This window comes from Mollisia scopiformis, assembly GCF_001500285.1.
Source record: "Mollisia scopiformis unplaced genomic scaffold LY89scaffold_7, whole genome shotgun sequence".
NCBI classification, from domain to species: domain Eukaryota; kingdom Fungi; phylum Ascomycota; class Leotiomycetes; order Helotiales; family Mollisiaceae; genus Mollisia; species Mollisia scopiformis.
Genome location: NW_017263587.1, coordinates 1,049,442 through 1,068,543, shown reverse-complemented (window position 1 = coordinate 1,068,543; position 19,102 = coordinate 1,049,442). Strand labels below are relative to the sequence as shown.

Here is a 19,102-nt window from a genome sequence, read left to right as displayed (position 1 = left end):
GACAGAACGCTGCAGCCTCTGCATCATCGATTCGGGCTTACATGCAGTCAGTTTGAGCCCCTGGACGCCCCTATTTCGAGATCAGATGAGACCTTAGGAATCGAATTTGGAATACCCCCAGCGTAGTCAGAAATTCCTCAAAGAGAGAAAAAGATGACTGAAGAAAGCTCTGGCACAGGATTTGGTGCCTTCTGGCAGAAATCAGTGGTGGATAAGGTATCCTTCAAGCCCGTCAAGTTTATGCCCAATAATACGAAGCCCGGGAAAGGTAAAGCCTGATTCCTCATTGTGTGGTGTACGCCTTCTGCTACTTTTGGTTAAAATGGTGCTGTTCCGGAGAGTTTGCTCGATGTCTTGTGGTAGCCCGATACATGTCTTGACTTGTTCTCATTCGCTGATCAGAGATGCACCATTTAGGAAAGAAATCCGCTACCGGGGATGGGAAGGAGGATGGGGGGACGGACAAAGGGGATGCTTCGAATCTAACGCAGAAGCAACGTCGCCGGGCACAGGTCCGGAAAGCTCAGATGTGAGCCCACCCCCATCTCATGACCCCTCCCTCCCTCCTTCAATCCTTCGGGAATCGGGACTCGGGAATCCTATCAGATAGCAGACCTTATTGACTCGTTTACAGCGAACACCGGCAGCGGAAAGAGAACTATGTGAAACACCTGGAACAAGATGTAATCAATCTTAGAGAGATGATTGCCCAAGCGGAAACCGAGTCTGTGCTCGTCAAGTTCGAGAATGAGGGTATTAAGAGCGTTCTAAAGAAGGCAAACGTCAATATCCCGACGAGTCCTCCGACAGCTCAAAGTCCTCCACCTCCTCAACAAGACGACTTTGATGATTTTATGGACTTTACTTCTTTCCTAGCCGAGCCCCATCAAAGTGATTTTGGATCCTCAAGTAACTCACCTCACGACATGCTCATCAACACCACATTCGACGAATGGATTGACTCTACTATCCTCCAAATCAGCCCAACCCACAGCCATAGCTCCTCTGGCACCAAAACTCAAGTCCCAGTCTCCGTACCCGAAACAGATATCGCCAATATGCCGAATAGCTACAACTCGACAGACATTTACAACTTCCCAACTCCGTTCACCAATCCACAAGTCTCGAATACTTTACCGCCGACTATAGCTGGCGTCAATGCTAATCAAGCTGCGTTGGCGAACCTTAACTTGGACTTGAAACCTTTACCGCAATTACCAGGCCCGGGTCAAGCTTCCAGTTCTCAGGTTACATCAAAGCCTAGTCGGGTGGATGTCTCGACTATTGCTATAAATTTTATACTGGCGTACGTTTCTCTTTCTCCTCTTATCTCCTTCCTATATACCTCGCCAGAATGTCCCAGTACTCCTCAAACATTCAAGCCTTTGCTTGATAACGATCACCTACTCATCCAATTCCCTTCCTCCCTCTCTCTACCCTCTCCAACTAACAAACCACCCAGCCTCGAACACCCCTGCCGCACACACTTCCACCCCGCCCCCCCAGTCTTCAACCCGACCGCTCCCCCCGGCGGCCACGAACTAATGGCCTCCACCCTCCTCTACGCCACCGCTCCTTCTACCATCTATTCCCCCGACAGCCTCTCCCCCACCGAATCCGCGACCTGGACGGCCCCGTCCCTCGAACTAAAACAGCTCTTCGAGATGAGTAAATCGCTCCCCAAAGGCGATTGGGAGATAACGCCTGTGCAAGCGTGGTTTTTGCTCGTCGAGCGGTATGGCGTGAGAAGTCTGGTGAGGGAGGAAGGAGTGTTGGATCGGTTGAAGAGGGGGTTGGGGCGGTTGGTGGATTGTTTTTATTTTGGGGCTGTGATGGATAGGGGCCGGTTTTGGGAGTTTGTGGAGGGGGAGTTGGGGCCTGCGAGGGGGAAGGAGGGGAAGGGGAAGGAGAGGGCTTGAGGAGGGGTGGCACGTAATTGGTATCTTGGAATGTTTGGAGTCGTGGATCTTGAGGAGTCCTGGGTGGGAAAATGTTGGTTGTAGCGTTTCGTGTGAAATATTCTGTCAAAGCGAGTAAAAATGGGATTGAATGTGTAAATCGAATTGGGGACTTTTCCTGGCTAAATTCTCTGATGTCAGGAGGGACAATGGATTATTTTCCCGCCTTAGAACTCACTTCACATTTGACCAAGTTTGTTGCTTCAAAATCATCTTCCTCATCTATTAGAATATCTCGAAGTCTATCCCAAAAGACCGAACAACAAGCCAGTCCTCTTCCAATACTCCTTAGCAGCCAGCTGGAGCCTTTTACTCGAAGCAGCATCGAGATCCGTTTGAGGCTCTAAACTCTTCTCTAAAGCCTCAAGACCATTCTCAGAGCTTTCTTTGGTGTCCGTAACCTCAAATGCGTTTTGAAGAAGTTGAACATCAAATAGAGATTGAATGGCAAGATCATTTTGTACTTGAGGATCGACGGCCACTTGGGCAATCGTCAGGTCTTCGGTGCTGTTCTCACCACTGGTGGCTTCCTTGTCTTCAGACGTATCAGTGTGTTCGGCAGCTTCAGCGGATTCATCGGCGACAGTATGCTCTTCGCGAGCACCATCTCCATTGGTAGACGTTCCATTGACTTTGATCTCCTTAGCCTCTTCCTGTTCTTTCAGGGCGGGACTCCATCGATCAGAAAGCTCTGAGCTCAGATGTCGTTTCAGAGTGACAATAGCGGCCGGACTCCACAAATCGCGTCCGGATTTCGACATTGCTGATGCTAGACTGTGTAATAACTTGAATGTGCCGGGTGATGGTTGGACTGGTAATTCTGGTTCGCCCTCCCATAATGCTCTCCCTGCGACCTTCTTTCGCTTGATAGTCCTCAGGAATGCCTCGAGCGAGTCTGAAGAAGAGGTAGACGCGAGGTGCTCGTGCAACGTAGGTATCAGTGAGAGGCCAAACTGGCGCAGTGTGGGATTCTTTGGGATTTCTGAACGGATGTCTCTGATTATGCGAAGTAAGTAACCGGATATTTGGCCACTCTGTTCGCTATCTTGATATGTTGACAAAAGAGACCCCAGTTTCTCGTGCAGATCCTTGTATGCCGTTTCGAGGCTGGAGTCTAGGTGCTCTTGGAGCATTTGAGGATCGTCTGTGCTCAGTAGCGTACTTCTTGATTCCAGGCTTAGATCATCTTCAATGTCTTCGAGATCATCGTCCCATTTCTGCTTTTTGAGTTGATCGATAACAACTATGATTTCGTCAACAAGATGCCGCCATGTCTGATAGCCTCGGAACACTCTGGACACAGAATCGTTGCGTCCATATGTTCGTGCAACAACACCTTGTTTGAAGAGAGCTGCTCCATTGGCGATCTCCATTTCAAGCATCGTTTCATCCCATAAGCTTTCTTGCTTATCTGCGATACCTGCCTGCCACGATCCAAGAGTAGCTTCAATCTCGGTCGACACCAGACGTAACTTGCTTACTCTTGATTGTAACAGCTCCACCATTCTCTCATTGACTACTTTCCGGAAGCCGTCGAGTAGTATGGATGGATCGAACCCTTTCGCTTTGCCACCTTCTTTGATCCAAATTTCCAGGATCTTGGTTCGTAAGTCTACCACTGATTTGAACTCAGGCATCTGATTGAGAGTCTTGGCGAATCCTTGCATCATGACTTCAGAAGCCTCCTTTGCCCACTTTCTCAGCATAAGGACGGCATTTGAACCCTCGAGATCATCATGTCTGATGTACGGCATGAAGAAGAGAATCTCGTCTCCAAACCATTTTTCGCATACGTCGAGTCGAAGTGCTTCCAATTCCCTGACACTGGGGTCTTTCACTAGTGGTTTCGACTTCAGGTGTGCAAGAGCTTCGGATAATCGACGCGGTACCAATGCTTGAACATCCAGGAGTGTTTTGGTGTATAGTTCCAAAGCTCTCACTACACCAGCTGCCTCATCCTTTTTCTCACCCTCGTCCTCAAAACGAAGAGTCATTGCTTGACCTTGAACATCTAGAAAGTGTCGTAAGACATCCTTGGCTCCATAGTTCGTAGCAAGACTGTATGCACAGAGTGCTTGGATCAGATCATCCCTGTTGTCTCCAATCTTCTCCAACGTCCTTTCCACAGCCTTCTCCAACCTTCGTCTCAGAATCTTCAGCTTCTTCTTGATTTCATCGACTGCTTCCTTCTCCTGGTCGTTCCTCTGCGGGGTAGCTGTATCCACACTCTTGACCAACAATCGACTGAGCACAAGTACTTTAGCAGCAAGTACCAAATTCTTCCCTTTCCCTTCCTTTGAGTCCGAAGTTCCACTTCCACCCTTTTTCATGAGTCTACCAACTGTGACTGCGCACATATCCAGCACTTTCATCCGCGCACACCATTCTAGATCAGACACCCTTTTGCCCCCTCTTCCACTCTCCTGAAGCTTCGCCATTCCAGCCGCCATCCCACCAACCACTCCTCTTCCACATCCCTTCCCTACTCGGCCAAGTTTGTCCTCCACATATCCAATGTCCCCACGCATTTGTAGAATCGTCTCTGCCGTCCCCAGAAGCTGTCTGTAGCTCCCTCCCACCAACGTCCGTAATCGTGCATTCTTCTCGTCGAGCTCGGATGTCAGGGTGCGGTGGAATTGTCTGACTTGTGGAAGAGGGTATTTGAATGCTTCGGAAGCTGTGGTACATGTTGTCGGGTCGAGAGTCTTGTTTGCTGCCATGATGCTCGTGTTTCTGCCCCTCCGTTGGGAGATTCGAGGGCAGGGAGCGGTGTCGGGCGAAGCTTGGATCAAGGACGGTGCAGATGATCAAGATCTGTCAATGCCATATCTATTACCTTGTTAAGAAAGGGGTCTCGCAATAGCTTCTCCTGCCTCGAATGTATGTTGTAACTTGGAACATCCGAGGATACGACTTTTGAATGGTCTGTGCGCTCAGCCTTCTTCGGGAAGGCTGACCAACGAAAGATTGGATTCGTACTTTCATCAACTTCACCCTTCACATGCACGACAGTGACGAGTGTCAATATTACAGCTTCATCTTCAGAAGATTACCTGTCTGAGTTCATGTCGGAGCGTAAAGTCCGCCTGCTGTGCAAAAGACAGTGTCACTACAGGCCTCGAGATTCAAGTTGTCATCTCTGTACGGCCCTGTCATTTCATCGCATCACTGAAAGATATTATCAATCATGAAGTTGTGCCATTAGCTTCTAGCAATAACAGACATTTTTTAATCAACAATGCTTTTCTGCGTAGCACACGGTGAAGAGGCTTGTAAGGCAAGTCAATCTCGCGTGTCTCAAAGCAAATAGTTCCAGGGCCTTGACCGGGTACCCAAGCGGAGTTACCCTGTCTCTCTATCTCGATCGACGAATACTTGGCAGCGTTGTGCTTTTTGTTGTTCAAAGTCCATGTTGATAAAGTGCTTCGAAGGATGGCATATTCTACCGCCTATGAATAGGAAGTTTCAAATCGACGAGCGTATTACGATATGTTGACAACCGCAAATCGGTTGACAGCGACAGTTTCACTGCAAGACAATAAAAAGAAACGACAAATCACGGCAAGAAACGTCGATCTGGCAGAAAACTGACTTGAAAGGTCTAGTATTCCTTTGGCCGCACGTGGGCTCGGGCCTTTCCTGTCGAAATGCGTATCGCTGGGTCTTGAATCTTTGACTGAAATTCGTCTCTGCGGCCATGTGTGGTGGTTCTTTTATAGACGTTTCGAACCCTGAAAAGTTAGTGGCTGTTGATATTGAATATTAGATTGTGAAGAGAGGTGGGCTTCAACGATGGATTCAAAATAGTGAATCGGGATGCTAGTGACAAGGAAACCTGAATGTGTACAAACGCAGCTTATGAAGTTGCTTGGGCTTGTTGTTCTACAATTGGATACTCATCTCGAAGAATTCATATGCATCTTATGGAAGATTGGTCAGTTTAATTTCATTCTCATCCCGTCAATCTTGTTTGCCATGCATGCCTTTGATGGTTTGTGCTTCAATTCTATACCTAAGAGACCTTGTTGAGACGGGTGACGGCAAGGTGGCATCTGCAGTCAGCAGCTCGAATTAAGTAGCCGCTGTTGTTGATCAAGGCATGATCCAAAGCGGCTGCGGCTCAGCTCGCCCAAGATTCCTCATTAGGAAAAGGCCGATTTGTCAATCACGTGTCGCCGCAAAAGGTGCTGCTTCAAGGTGAGTTTTGGTGAAGAATATGACGTTCTATGATCCTTCGTCAAAGTATTCAACCTAGTTTTCCCTGAATACAGTATAGTCAGTACTAAGGTCTGAAGGACCGAGTTCTATAAAGCTGGCAGGACACCATCGATGGCAACATGCATCTAGCATCATCAGATTCATTTGTTGGCATTCAGCACATCCCTCAAAATGAAGCTTTCAATCACTTACTCCCTAATCCTCTCCGCCGGTAAGAGATTTCCCCCTATAATTGTAATCTTGACATTGCTGACAAGATGACAGCCGCTGCCAAAGCTTCTACCAATTCGTCAAGCTCCACTGTCCCTAGTTATGCTCCCACAAGAGTTCCTTGCCCCAACGATGTAGAGTGGATTCGTCCTGCTGTTGGACTTGCTCCAAAAGAGGCGGAGTATGTTTATGGACGAAAGAAGAAGGTTCTCTATGCTCTCGAAGAATATCTCGAACGCCTCGAACTCGTAGACTTCGACACACGCCAGTACATCCAACTTCTTCGAGCATCGAACTTTTCAAAAGTACCTACACTAGGTTATGCCATTAGCGGTGGTGGTTGGGCTTCTTCATTGACTGGGACTGGTGGTATGAGAGCTCTCGATGCTCGCTTCGAGCCAGCTGTGCAAACTCGTACAGGTGGCATTCTGCAGATGTTGACATACATGTCTGGACTCTCTGGCGGCTCATGGCCAATCAGTAAGTCAATCGTTGATCTTTGGAATATTTAATACTGACTCAATCGCCTTTCAGTGTCGTTTGCTACTAGCAACTGGCCCACGGTTGACGAAATCACTGCGCAATGGCACACCACTATCAATCGAATGGTTGCTACCAACACAACACAGTATGCTGCGAGTGCTACGGATGTCTTTGAGCAGATGGCGGAGAAATTGAAAGCTGGCTTCAATGTCAGTATTGCTGACTATCTTGGTCGAGAATTCGCATATGAATTCATACCAGGCCCTGTCGGCGGTATTGCTACAACGTTCTCTGGCGTGGTCAACCAGAGTAGTTTCGTCGACTACGAGATGCCTTTTCCTATTCTTCAATATAACGAGATCGATACTTTTGATCCGACTTACTTCGGGCTTCAATTCCCAACCTTCAATGCTACTATATACGACATCACGCCGTTCGAGTTTGGTGCTTGGAGTGGATCAGTTGGAGCATTCACGCCTACTGAATATCTCGGGACAAGACTGTCTGGGGGTGTGCCAGTCAACAAAAGCGCTTGCATTCGAGGATTCGACAATGCTGGGTATGCAGTCATCTTCTCTTCCTAGATTGAATACTAATGCTCTTCTAAGTTTCTTGATCGGGACTTCAGCAGATGCCTTTGATGGATGGTACATTCAGGACTTGTCGAATGGCACTGACGCACAATTTGCAAAGCGTTCTTCTCTGGTCGACCTCAAGAGTCCAAGGCGCTCTAAAATATACAAGAGAGCAGGGTTCGGCGACATCACAGCGACTCCAGCTGCATTCGAACAAGCATTGGGTCTGAACTTGACGAGTATGGCTTATGGCGTGTTCCCTAATTCATTCGCCAATCTTACCACAACTTCACCATTAGTCAACCACTCAGCAGATCTGAGAATTGTTGATGGTTCAGAATCTGGCCAGGCAATTCCTTTGTGGGGTCAGATCCAACCTGCCAGGGGACTCGAATTCATTATCGCTTGGGATGACAACAGTGACGCGGCACCCTACAGTTGGAACAATGGTACCAATTTGTATGATACATATTTGGCAGCAAATGCTTCCAATATTCCATTTCCGATCATCCCACCAGCATCGACATTTGTGAACTACAACTACACCCACAAGCCAGTATTCTTCGGTTGTGATCCACTCCTCACAACCACTGGAGATGCGAACGGTCCTATTGTGCTCTACTACGCAAACTCTCCCTATTCTGCATACACCAACTATAGCTACGGACAAGCGAATCAAAGCGCATCCCAGATGTACGACATCTACTTGAACAGCTTTAACCTCGTCACACAAGCCAATGGAACGCTGGATCCGGAGTGGCCTGCTTGCATAGGATGCGCAGCGATTGACAGAAGTGTCGCAAGAGTTGGAATGCAGAGAACTGCTCAATGCGATTGCTGCTTCAAGAAATATTGTTGGGATGGGTCGTACAATAATACTAATCCTGGTGTTGTGGATTTGTCTTTGTATTTGGATCCAAGCTTGGGATTCTTGGAGTGGAACAAGACTCATGATTTTTGAGTGAGTTATGCTGAAATGCTGGAGATATTACCATTTTCTGCTATTTTTTCGTTCTTTCATTTGCACAACGGTGGACATGAGCGAGAGGGATATTAATGTGATGGCCTATTGAAAAATCCGATCGTGCATTCCTAGCTATGAAGACCATGTTGTCTTCCCTTGACAAGCCCTTGTCTTTAGTGATCCTTCCCCAATCCTTCAGCCAGGCAAGTGCCTATCAACGAGTTCTTTACTGCCATGCCACTCCTGATAGGGCTGATCCGTAGGCCTGGTTTTCGAACCCCCTAAATCTCGCCTAAGTTTCCACCAATGGCTGACTTTGGGCCCCTGGAAAGCTGGACCCTAGCCTTGAAGATCACTATCTTTCACGGCATGTCTTGCGCACAATATCGTTGTCCCTGCCAGGGACAGCATCAATGACGCTGTGAATGTGTGAGGCGCAGTCACAACGTTCAATGATCTGATACGGAGCGTCCGACATTTAATTCGCCTCTTCACTGATATTAAATGTCCGAACATTCATGTAATTTACAAGAGCTCTTCAATTGAGAGTCTTCAATTGCTCCAAGATATCCAAGTTACCACTTGCAACAATATACTTACTTCACAAGCATGGTACATTTCGGTGGCAAGCCGTCGACAGGCTGCGAATCATGTCGAGCACGAAAGATAAAGGTACATAACAAGACACACCTGGAGAGCTATGATACCAACGATTTAAACAGTGCGACCAAAAGCCAGGTGGATGTGTCAATTGCGAAAAGAAGGGCTATGGATGCTCTGGCTACCGGGATGAAATCGACTTGAGATTTCGACATGAAAGCCAGCACGTCGCTCAAAAGTCTAGAGACAGAGAGGCAAGGAGGAAAGCTTCCAGGTCACCTCTGCCTGGATCATCAGCCTCTTCCTCATCGGCCAACACGTCTCGCCCTCCTGAATTCTCTCAAAGCAAGTCTGGAAACAGTAGTGCTTCAATGTTGGACACGAGGAGAGCACTCGGCGATGACTTGATATCCTCTCAACAAGACAGCTTCTTGCCAGATCCAGCTCTATCCTACGTGCTGTCTCCAAATCTCGACGATCAAGCTCTAGCGTTCTTCTTCTCAAACCACGTTATCGGCGAATGGCGGGCATCCTATAGAGCCAATCTCAACTCTTACGGCATGGACGATGCCCTCTTCGCAGCCGTGAAAGCAGTTGGTCTCGCTGGAATCTCAGGCCATGCTCACACACCAGACATGAGCGTCGAAGCAAGGAAACGTTACCTAGCAGCCATCCAAAGCGTCAACAATGCCATTGTTTTCCCCGAGAGTGCGAAGAGGGACAGTACCCTCGTTTCCATCATGCTATTAAGTCAAATTGAAGCTCTCGAATGCTCTGCTCCACGATCACTAACGGCTTGGGAGAACCATGTCAAGGGAGCTGCCGCTGTGCTCAAGTTACGAGGAGCGGAGAAACTGACAACTCCTCTCGAGGTTCGACTGTTTGTGCAAGCAGTTTCTGGTTTGATTGTTTGCTGTCTGAAGAATCGAATCCATTTGCCAGACCATTTATTTGAATTGAGGGATGTTGCGGGGCAATGTATGCAGACAAATGCACCTGGATGGCGAATGTTCCATATGCATATGCTGGTCACGCAGTTTGCAGCTGATATCAAACACAAAATACTCACAGATCCGCAATCCATTATCTCACGCGCACTAGAGTTGGACGAAATGGTATCACTGATATTCCTCGATTCAGGACCAGAATGGACATTTGAGACCATATACGACGACTCCCATCCCGAAATCATCCTCCTCGGCCATTACTATGTGTACAAGACATTCATGTCTGCAGAAGTCTGGAACGGAATGCGATCCACTCGAGTCCTTCTCCACGACCAGATTCGGAGTACGCTCCTGAAAGGTTTCGCTACGCAACCTCCTTTATTCTCTGACGAGATATACGCAGTGCAATTCCAAGCTTCAACAGACATCCTATACGAGATGCAAAATGGACTCTTGGCTAGCATCCCACAGCAATTCCTCGTTATGCCTACCTCAAGCAATGCGCCATTCAGGTTCCCGTGGTCGAATTTTCAACCGGATATCTATAACCCAAGTCAAAATTCCTCGCCCGTGTTGGAACGGATACCGCTCATGAGAAATGTTGGGGGATACTTGTTGCCGTGGCTGTTGTATAGGACGGGTAATATGAGTATCACGAAGAAGGAGACCCTGGATGCGATTTTGAGGTTGTTGAGGTTAGCTGGGAGTGAGATGGGGATTCAGATGGCGTTTGTGTTGGCTGAGCATCTGGAGGCAAAGTTTGCTGCTGCGACTGATCACTGAGGTGGGCTTGTTGCTTGAGTAAGAACGACTTAATGATTCAATCTGAATTAAGTCATCCGAGCTCTTTCTTCCCCGAGGACAGGACCTTGAGTGACTATTCTCAGTACTTTGAGAATAATTCCTTTCAACTATTCAAAGAATTTTAGACAAGAAGTATTTCTGTGAATGTCCATCGGTATTTGCGCGAATAGCGCTATTCGCGCTGAATGCGCAACTTTCCCTCCAGATTTGGAAATGTCGGCATACGAGATAAATGAATACAGGATGTTGGACCTAGCTCAGAGTCCATACAGAGCCTAGACTTTGAGCTTAGATTATGTCCTAAAAAGAATTGGAACCATGAAAACGAGAGCCGGACTACTTTCCATAGCAGGAATGATAAAACGTAGTCACCAAGCACATACCGCATCACAATGCAAGCATCAAAAACATCAAGTAGTTACCACGAGCGATACCTTAATGAGCATCAAATCTTGCTTCGTCTGTCTTATTTCTCAAGAATTTGTTCCTGTCTTCGTTGCGGATCCACTCTCCATCGCAGTGTATTGCGATGCCCCGTTTTCCACATTCTTCAATTCGCATAGGAGTCTTCCTCGTTCGAAATAAAGTACCTTGAAAAATGCAATCTCTTCAAAGCAATATAGTCCCTAAAAAGTCTGGAAGCCGGACCTTACATTCTTCTATTACCCTTGCGAATGTTTTCGTAGGTCATATTCCATGCCGTCTTATAACAAGTACGGAGGACCATACCTGTCGATCATGGTAGAAGTAGATTAAACAGCGTTGTATCACTTCTGGCGAGAGAACAGCCATCATCCAAATAAGGATCATTGGCGGATTCAAGTTCGCTGGTCCTCATAGCTGGACGTCTGCTCGCAATTTAGCCCAGACCTGTAAGCTGTATACAGCAGAAGGGCTGCCGTGCTGATGAACATGCAAAGTCATAGCGACGCACTTCTGCTCGACACTAGTCCACATCTTGGCCTTCCTGATAGCGGCGTGATGCTGCCATGGCTAGAGGGAGACATCTCTCCAAGTCTCCCAAGATATCGATGAAAGTATTCAAGGCGTATCCTCAACCTCAGATTTAGAGATGTTGAAGTCAGAGCCCCTCTCCTTCTTAGCCACCCTCTTCGACGCCCCCCTATGCTTCCGACTCTTCAAATGCGTCACCCACTGCACCTCCGTAACAGCCGTAACACCACACATCCCACATTCCCTTCTCGGCCACTCACTCCTGACCTCCCCCACCTCTCCCAGTATCTCCTTCGCCGCCGCACAAACCTCTTCCGGAGCCGGCATTTCCTCGCCCTTTAGCCACTTCTCCGTGATCTCCGCCGCTTTCTCAGAAACATTCTCATCCCATTGCGAGATATCAGTCCCATCCAAAACATAAAGTTGTTTAAGAGCATCCTCCTCCGTTAGCGCGGGGAGCAGTTTAAGTCTTATCCAGCGCGTTTGCCGTTTTGCGTATTGCCGCGTTGCGGCTTTCGTTTGCTCAATTGAGAGGTCAAAGGCAGTTCTAAGTTCCTCTTCTGTCGCTGTGCCCGATTTCAAGGCCGTGAGGTAAGGTTCGAACTCCTTCCACCCAATCGAGACCCAAATTCCCCTCGTTCGGTCAATAGGTCGTTCTTGATTATGAAGGAACGTATCCAAGGATTTAACCTCGTCCAACATCCCATTTTCCAGCATCTTGTCAACTCTACCATCTAACCTTTTCTTCAAAACGTTCGAATCAGCATGCACCCAAAACAGCAGCGTGGACGAAAGATCCGTCTCCGTCTTCCTCGCCACCTGCTCAGCATAGATATCGGAAGCCTTCCTCCCCGTCATCAAAAAAATCTCCAACGACCGCCGAATCTTCCGCCTATCCCGCGGATGCCACCGCTCCGCCATCCCGGGATCAACCTCCCTCAACCACTCCAGCATCTCCCCCGTCTCGGCCTCTAGAATCGGCCACCTCTCTCTAATCTCCTCGACCCCCATCTCCTCCTCTCCTGCTTCGTCCCCAGCCACCAGTCCATCAGAGAATAATAGACTCTGCGTATAATAATGCGTGCCTCCCACCACCACGGGTATTTTCCCTCTACTCCTAATCTCGGCAATTACCTTGCTAGCTTCCTTCCTGAAGCGCCCGACGCGCCACGGTTCAGCGTCGAGCGGGATCTCGGAGAGGAGGTGGTGTGGGATGCCAAGGGCTTCGGAGGGAGTTACTTTGTTGGTTACGATGGGGAGGCCGTGGTACATCTGCATGGCGTCGCCGTTGATGATCTCGCCGTTGAAGCGGAGGGCGAGGTTTATTGCTAGCTGGGAGAAAGGTTAGTGAGAGGAGAGAAGAGGGGAGGGAGGGGGAGGGACTTGGGATTTCCCGGTCCCGGTTGCGCCGAGGATTATGAGGAGGGGGGGTTTGGGGGTCATTGTTAGGTGTTTTGGGGGGCTGAGGAACATGTGGGGGCATGTGTGTTGTGGGTTGGATAGGTATGAAGAAGAGAGAAATTTGAGGACGAGGCTGAGATTGGTGATAATGTATTTTGTAGCCTTATCACGTGGACCATCAGCCTTGTGGAATCTAGAAGAGGACAGGTTGTAGGAACGTTTGGTAGTAGAGGAGGTAGTAAAAGGGATAGTGAGGGGTTTTGCAAAGCGATTGCGGGTCATGAAAATAAGGTGGATATATGATGTGCAAAAATGTAGAGCAACAAAGTCGCAATCCATGCAATAAATCCATCGAGTTGTATCCCCTATCTATCATAATCTTACAGTACGCTAGCAATCATTGATCCCACCCAATATGTGCCCCCTAACCCTTCGAAATAAGCAAAGAACCATCGTTACACTCTCAACCCTAAGCCCCAGCAACAGCCCTCCCAACAGCACCACCCATCTCCCCAAACATAACCCCCTTAAAAATCTCCTCAGGAAGATCCTCCGCCCAGTTCCCCGCCTCCTTCAACGCCTGCTTCCACTTCTTCTTCTCCTCCGTCCCGAGCTGATCCCACGTCCGCTCATTGTGCTTCTCTTGCACCTCATCCGGAATCTGCTTCCACTTCCCCGCATCCCTCAGGTTCCGCACCAGCTTGTCTTCCGCTATCATACGCTCCATGTCATCCTGTCCCTTTTGCTGTGGAGTCTTTGTAACTTTCGCCTCCTGTTTAGCCTTACATTGCGTTCCCTTCGGGGTCGGTGTTGCTCCTCCCGCTCCTGTGACTGTTGAATAGGGGAGAAGCGTTTCAGTTGACGATGGGAGGACTTTCGGCTCTAGCTGGTTGTAATCGAACGGTCGATGGAGCTTGTGTTGCCATTTCATCGGCACGTAATTTTTGGCCTCGAGATATTCTGGCACGACACCTCGGATCTCGAGAAAGCTTTGGATGAAGACGGCAGCGAGCGCAATACCGAGGACTGACATGAGGAGACCCATTGCGAATGCTAATGCTGTGGATGGTAGGGCGATAACGTATCTCGGAGTAGTTGACTGGCCTCTCTTCATAGACAGCGGAACTGGGAACAGGGGAAAGGTGTGCACCACGACCGTGTTGGCTACACCGACGCTGGCGAGCTTCAGGTACTGTGGGGGAGTGTGTGCTGTTATAGGGTGTGCGGGTGGCGTAAAATTGGAAAATGCAAGGGAGGTTATTTGGAGGGGGTGAACATTCCTGAACGAGCGAAATGGTTTGATGCTCGAGACGATGGATATCCCCGCCGCGGCCTGGAAGTCGACCTTGAAGAGATTTAATGAGATGTCGTGTCCGGCCACTGCAATCACAAATTGCGTGTATCCTTGGGGTTCCGAGGGAGTTGTTGGTGGTGTCAGATTGCAGACTGCCATACCGGTCGCTTTGGTGATCCTGTCTGGCAGTCGAACAGACTGAGCAAGGCGACATTGTCCCTTGCCGCTGGGCGGTATTCGGAAGATTTGTAAAACAACGCCTCCATTACTGTGGATGTTCGTGAGCATGATCAAGAATTCTTTCGACAGAAACCTCATAGCTCTGAACTTGGGCGTCGTGGGCTTGTCTTTGCCTCGTGTACCTGGTGTGATGTATATGCATTCCGGCGCTTCTTCATCATCTTCTGAAGAGATCTTCTTGATGTATACATCATGCTCATCGCAGTAAGCGAAGATATACTCATCGTCCCCCGTCTGTATGAAATCCACATCCTCCGCCTCCTTCGCACTCGTAACCGCCCCTCTCGAGACCGGCGGTGCCGTCTTCGAAGTATCAAACAACACGATCTCCGAGTTCTTAGCCAGTCCCGTCGCTACTGCTCCCAGCTGTGGTTTATTCGGAAACGGTTTCGACAGTCTCGTTATCCTCTGATACACATCCTTCTCTCGTCCCTGGAACAACGACGACCTCGACTGTTCCTTAATTGACACCTTCACCCCCCCCTCCTCCTCCTTCCCCTTCTTCCCCTCAACCCCCAAAACCCTAAAATGCGCATTCACCCCCCTCCCCACATCCCCCGGCCTCCCATTCACACCCGCAAACACCCTCCCCTCCGCCCCAACCGCCAAACTCGTCACATTATCCTCCTCCTTACTCAACTCCACCTCCGCGCTCTCCTTCAACTCATTCGCATTCGCAACATCGATCACCGTCTATCATCTCCCCATCACCATTAGCCTCTCCTCTCCTCTTCAAAAAAAAAAAAACCTAACATGCGCAAAAGGTTAAAAAAAAAAAAAAAAACTCACAATCCTATTCCCCACCCCCGTCCGCCCAGCACCACCACCACCACCGACCACCAAACGCGCCGAGTCCAGCGGATCAAAGTCGCACGCGTACAGCGGGTACGACAGCGTCAGTTTCGCGGATGGGACGAGGGGCGCCATATCTCCTTCCTTTACTTGGCGATAGATAATATGGGTGGGGGAGAGAATTGTCAAGCTGTTGTCGTTGTCATGATGAGGAGGAATTTCTAGGCCAGCCTTGATCACAAGCAGGGAATGAAATACCTGGCTAGTGTGGTACGCCCAATTAGAGGCCACATTGAACCACCCCAGCCAGCCGAGGCTAGACCTGAGTGGTGGTGAATTGATCCCTGTAAAATCTGGGGGCGACGTTTTAGTGATGAACTTTCTTTCGATGGATCTTAGATCTCGAACTTGTTTCTTTACAGATATCTATGAGCGCATAGTTGCGCCGCAGTAGAGTGGAATCACACGATTTCATATGAGCGCATATCACAAGTGAAGCCCAATTTTATGTTATGACGTTTATTCTTCGGAAAACCTTAGTTAGACTTCTTTCTCTATGATGCGCCATTTTGCCCTTCGTGCTCTATGATCATTATTCCATTCTCATAACCACTGTTTTGTAGTCATCAAATGCAAAGTATCAACGAGCCCTCAAAAGGAAAATTTCGAGTTCAGCAGAAACCATATCTCCAACGCACATTTCTCAAATGATGCACCACCTCCATGAGAAATCAGAGCCAGACGGTCCACTTTATCCCATGCTTTACCGTTTGAAAGAAAACCTTGTCGTTCGCAACAAAGTACCCACCCCAACGCCATGATTCGATGCAGGCCAGTCAAAGAGGCCGACACGAATGAATGCATTTAGCCCGCAGAAAAGTGAAGAAACCGAGGACGCAAAGCGGAAAGAAATTTCTCTTCAATATCGAAAGCATTTTCATGTCGTCAACGTTATCATTAAGGCTTGGTTCTGGGCTTACTTGGCGTGCTTGCGGAAAGCAAGTAGTTCGGCCAGGCTTGCGGGAGGGCAACCGTGCTTCAAGAAGTCGTGTTGCAATAGTTCGGCGGCTGTAGCTCGGCTACGAATATCAACGCAGAGGCAGACCGACAAGAAGGCCTTAAGCTCCTTTGAAAGTTTCTCTGGAGACTTGAGACGAGGTGTGCCGTTCGTAGCAATCAGGTAAAGGGCCTTAAGAGGTTCCTCGTTAAGGTAGGGCGGCTCCGATTCAATCATTTCAATGGCCATGATACCAAGCGACCAGATGTCAACTTTAGAGCCGTACTCCTTTTGCTTGACGACCTCAGGGGCCATCCAGTAAGGGGTTCCGACCATGGTTGCACGCTTGTTCTTCGACTCGGTCAACTTGGCGCAGAAACCGAAATCGGCTAATATTATGTCAGCTAAATTCCAAGTAAATCAAGGGGCTTGCAATGCTTACTGATCTTGACATTGCCTCGAGCATCAAGCAGAACGTTGTCAGACTTAATATCACGGTGAATGATATTTTGAGAATGCAAGTGCTCAAGTCCTTGGCAGGTCTGTTGTCGTTAGTTTTTTCTTTTTTTGAATTACATAGTGCACTTACCTCAAGACAGATGGTGGAGATCTGTTCCTCAGTAATGTTCGGGTTATTGTCAATTACATCGGTCAGCGCACCACCCTCCATAAACTCCATGACGACCCAAAGCTCAGTGTTGTTGTTGCGCAAGAACGCGTCGAGAAAGTTGACGATGTTCTTATGCTTAGAGTCCTTCATTACCATGATTTCATTAACAATCAGTTCCTTTCTCGGTTGGTGGGCCAAATCCATCTGCTTGATAGCAACCTGAGCCTTTCCGCCTTGAGCGCGAAGAACCTCTCTAGCAACTGGAGAAACAGCTGTTTCCTTGACCTTGGCAACATAAACCGAACCAGAGGCACCTTGACCGATCTTCTTTTGCTTAGTGTAAGACAAGTTCGGATCGTCCTTGGAGACAGCTTCCTTGAGCTTTGCCATAACTTCATTCTCAGACATGGTGGACATGCGAACATCAGCCTTGCGTTCAGAAGCAGCTGGCTTAGCGGTCAATGCAGCTTCGGCAGCCTTAACGGCGTCATTTTGTTGAATACCATTAGAGGTAGGTTGCTTAGCAGCGACATTGAGAGGCTTGACCTGTTGAACGGGTGCAGGAAGACGAGATGCAGGAGCATTTTGTTGACCATTAGCAGGACCACGGGTAGCTGGTTGTTGACCGTTGGGATAACGAGGATCTTGTGCACGCTGGCCGTTTTGGTCCGATCTAGCAGATGAAGCGCCATTTTGTCTGGGGACAGATGAGGAGCTTTGTTGTTGGCTGAGGCCAGGACGCGAACCATTGCTTGGCGTAGGAGCTGATGGTGCTTGTCGTTGGGTACGGACAGCGGGACCTTGTAGTTGTTGGGCTCGAGGGGCGGGGGGAGCAGCTCTGGAAGGATTATATCTATCCGAGGTTGGTCCACCGAAGCCACCACCGCCAATCTCCTGTTGTGCCATAGGTACCTTTTGAGGAAGAGAAGCGTTATACTCCTCAAGCTCGCGTCTCTTCTCTTCCTCCCGCTCCTTAGCCATTTGTTGCATGCGCTGAGCCTCGAGTTGCTTCTGACGCTGCTCCTCGCGGACTTGAGGATCAACATAGTTTGAAGCCATCGCCTGCATCTGCATACGCTGCTGCTGGGACTCCGGTGGAGTTGGTCGTCGGGGTGCAGGACCTGATGATTGCGGCGCACCATAGCTGTTATTTCGCTGAGCACCTTGGTTGGGTCGAGGAGGAGCTACGTTCGTACCACTCAGTCCATAACCAAGCTGCTTGTTTTGGTTCGATGACACAGAGGGTGTCGGGGTCAAGCTGGGGTAAGTCTCGGGTTCATTGGCTCTCTTGGTGATATCCGTGTAAAACTCAAGGACCTCGAAGACAGCTTGTGGGTTACGCTCATAATCCTCCTTGGTAATGGCGGAAGAGTTAAGTAACTTGGACCACTCCGGAGGCAGACCAACAAAGTTGCCAGTGTTTGGGTCATAACCAACATGAACGGCATGGGTGAAGTTCGTAGGATTACTGACTCCTCCCATTCCGGGGCATCGAGCGTAGATGTAGTCGATCCACTCGTAAAGATCCTCATCACCCTTTACCCGAATTTGCATAGTTCTCGTGAGATTATCGTCCTCTCCTGGGTTGGTGGAAGATGCGTTGTCAAGCTTTCGCTTAATCTCGAAGATCGTGCCAGCAGCTTCAACTCGGCAGACTGCGACTACATCTCTCAGAACAATTTGGTATGAGATCTTACCATCTTGTGCCTTGAGGAAATCAAGAGACTCCTTTCTCAAGATAAGGTACTTTTGCTTCCATCCACTAAGAAAGGTCTTGCCCTCCTTGACTGATGCAAGTCCCTCCTTGATGATAGCGATGCCTCCTTGTCCTTCAGTGTTGGATCGAATCGGAAGGCTGACCGTCGAGCCAGTATAGGTCGAGGTTGCAGTACCGGTGATCGGAGAATTAATAGACAATTGGGACATGTTGCCTGGAAGGTTGGCAGTAGAAGGAGTGAGGTTAAGGCGAGGTCGATCGGTAGGTGGGCGAGGAGCTGGTCCAGGGTTCATAAACTGACCCGGAGTGTAGATGCTATAAGCGGTCGCATAGTCAGC

The 19,102-nt window shown here is 48.9% G+C and overlaps 7 protein-coding genes across 7 annotated transcripts; 3 read left to right on the top strand and 4 right to left on the bottom strand.

The window, feature by feature from the left end:
• Nucleotides 1-229: 229 nt before the first annotated feature.
• On the top strand, nucleotides 230-2,130 carry LY89DRAFT_682824 (uncharacterized protein). Its single transcript, XM_018214576.1, has 3 exons — nucleotides 230-529; nucleotides 635-1,306; nucleotides 1,463-2,130. The coding sequence occupies exons 1-3, from the start codon at nucleotides 405-407 to the stop codon at nucleotides 1,917-1,919; spliced, it is 1,254 nt and encodes a 417-aa protein (XP_018074374.1). The 5' UTR covers nucleotides 230-404; the 3' UTR covers nucleotides 1,920-2,130.
• A 70-nt stretch (nucleotides 2,131-2,200) lies between these two features.
• LY89DRAFT_641469 (uncharacterized protein) lies at nucleotides 2,201-4,830 on the bottom strand (the record flags this gene model as incomplete). Its single annotated transcript, XM_018211714.1, has 2 exons — nucleotides 2,563-4,830; nucleotides 2,201-2,493 (listed from the first exon to the last, which is right to left on the bottom strand). Exons 1-2 carry the CDS (start codon nucleotides 4,676-4,678, stop codon nucleotides 2,201-2,203), a joined length of 2,409 nt encoding a protein of 802 aa, XP_018074373.1. The 5' UTR covers nucleotides 4,679-4,830.
• Nucleotides 4,831-6,433: 1,603 nt separating this feature from the next.
• On the top strand, nucleotides 6,434-8,405 carry LY89DRAFT_695598 (lysophospholipase; the record flags this gene model as incomplete). The annotated part of the gene is made up of 3 exons (XM_018216774.1): nucleotides 6,434-6,866; nucleotides 6,921-7,428; nucleotides 7,478-8,405. 3 exons carry the CDS (start codon nucleotides 6,434-6,436, stop codon nucleotides 8,403-8,405), a joined length of 1,869 nt encoding a protein of 622 aa, XP_018074372.1.
• A 323-nt stretch (nucleotides 8,406-8,728) lies between these two features.
• LY89DRAFT_772794 (uncharacterized protein) lies at nucleotides 8,729-10,738 on the top strand (the record flags this gene model as incomplete). Its single annotated transcript, XM_018221915.1, has 2 exons — nucleotides 8,729-9,080; nucleotides 9,131-10,738. The coding sequence occupies exons 1-2, from the start codon at nucleotides 9,018-9,020 to the stop codon at nucleotides 10,736-10,738; spliced, it is 1,671 nt and encodes a 556-aa protein (XP_018074371.1). The 5' UTR covers nucleotides 8,729-9,017.
• A 1,062-nt stretch (nucleotides 10,739-11,800) lies between these two features.
• LY89DRAFT_580372 (tRNA isopentenyltransferase) lies at nucleotides 11,801-13,156 on the bottom strand (the record flags this gene model as incomplete). Its single annotated transcript, XM_018209054.1, has 2 exons — nucleotides 11,801-13,045; nucleotides 13,097-13,156. 2 exons carry the CDS (start codon nucleotides 13,154-13,156, stop codon nucleotides 11,801-11,803), a joined length of 1,305 nt encoding a protein of 434 aa, XP_018074370.1.
• A 298-nt stretch (nucleotides 13,157-13,454) lies between these two features.
• Nucleotides 13,455-15,804, bottom strand: LY89DRAFT_612048 (uncharacterized protein). The gene is made up of 2 exons (XM_018210603.1): nucleotides 15,438-15,804; nucleotides 13,455-15,341 (listed from the first exon to the last, which is right to left on the bottom strand). Exons 1-2 carry the CDS (start codon nucleotides 15,573-15,575, stop codon nucleotides 13,584-13,586), a joined length of 1,896 nt encoding a protein of 631 aa, XP_018074369.1. The 5' UTR covers nucleotides 15,576-15,804; the 3' UTR covers nucleotides 13,455-13,583.
• Nucleotides 15,805-16,416: 612 nt separating this feature from the next.
• On the bottom strand, nucleotides 16,417-18,973 carry LY89DRAFT_580742 (putative Serine/threonine-protein kinase CLA4; the record flags this gene model as incomplete). Its single annotated transcript, XM_018209076.1, has 3 exons — nucleotides 16,417-16,826; nucleotides 16,880-16,979; nucleotides 17,027-18,973. 3 exons carry the CDS (start codon nucleotides 18,971-18,973, stop codon nucleotides 16,417-16,419), a joined length of 2,457 nt encoding a protein of 818 aa, XP_018074368.1.
• Nucleotides 18,974-19,102: the final 129 nt, after the last annotated feature.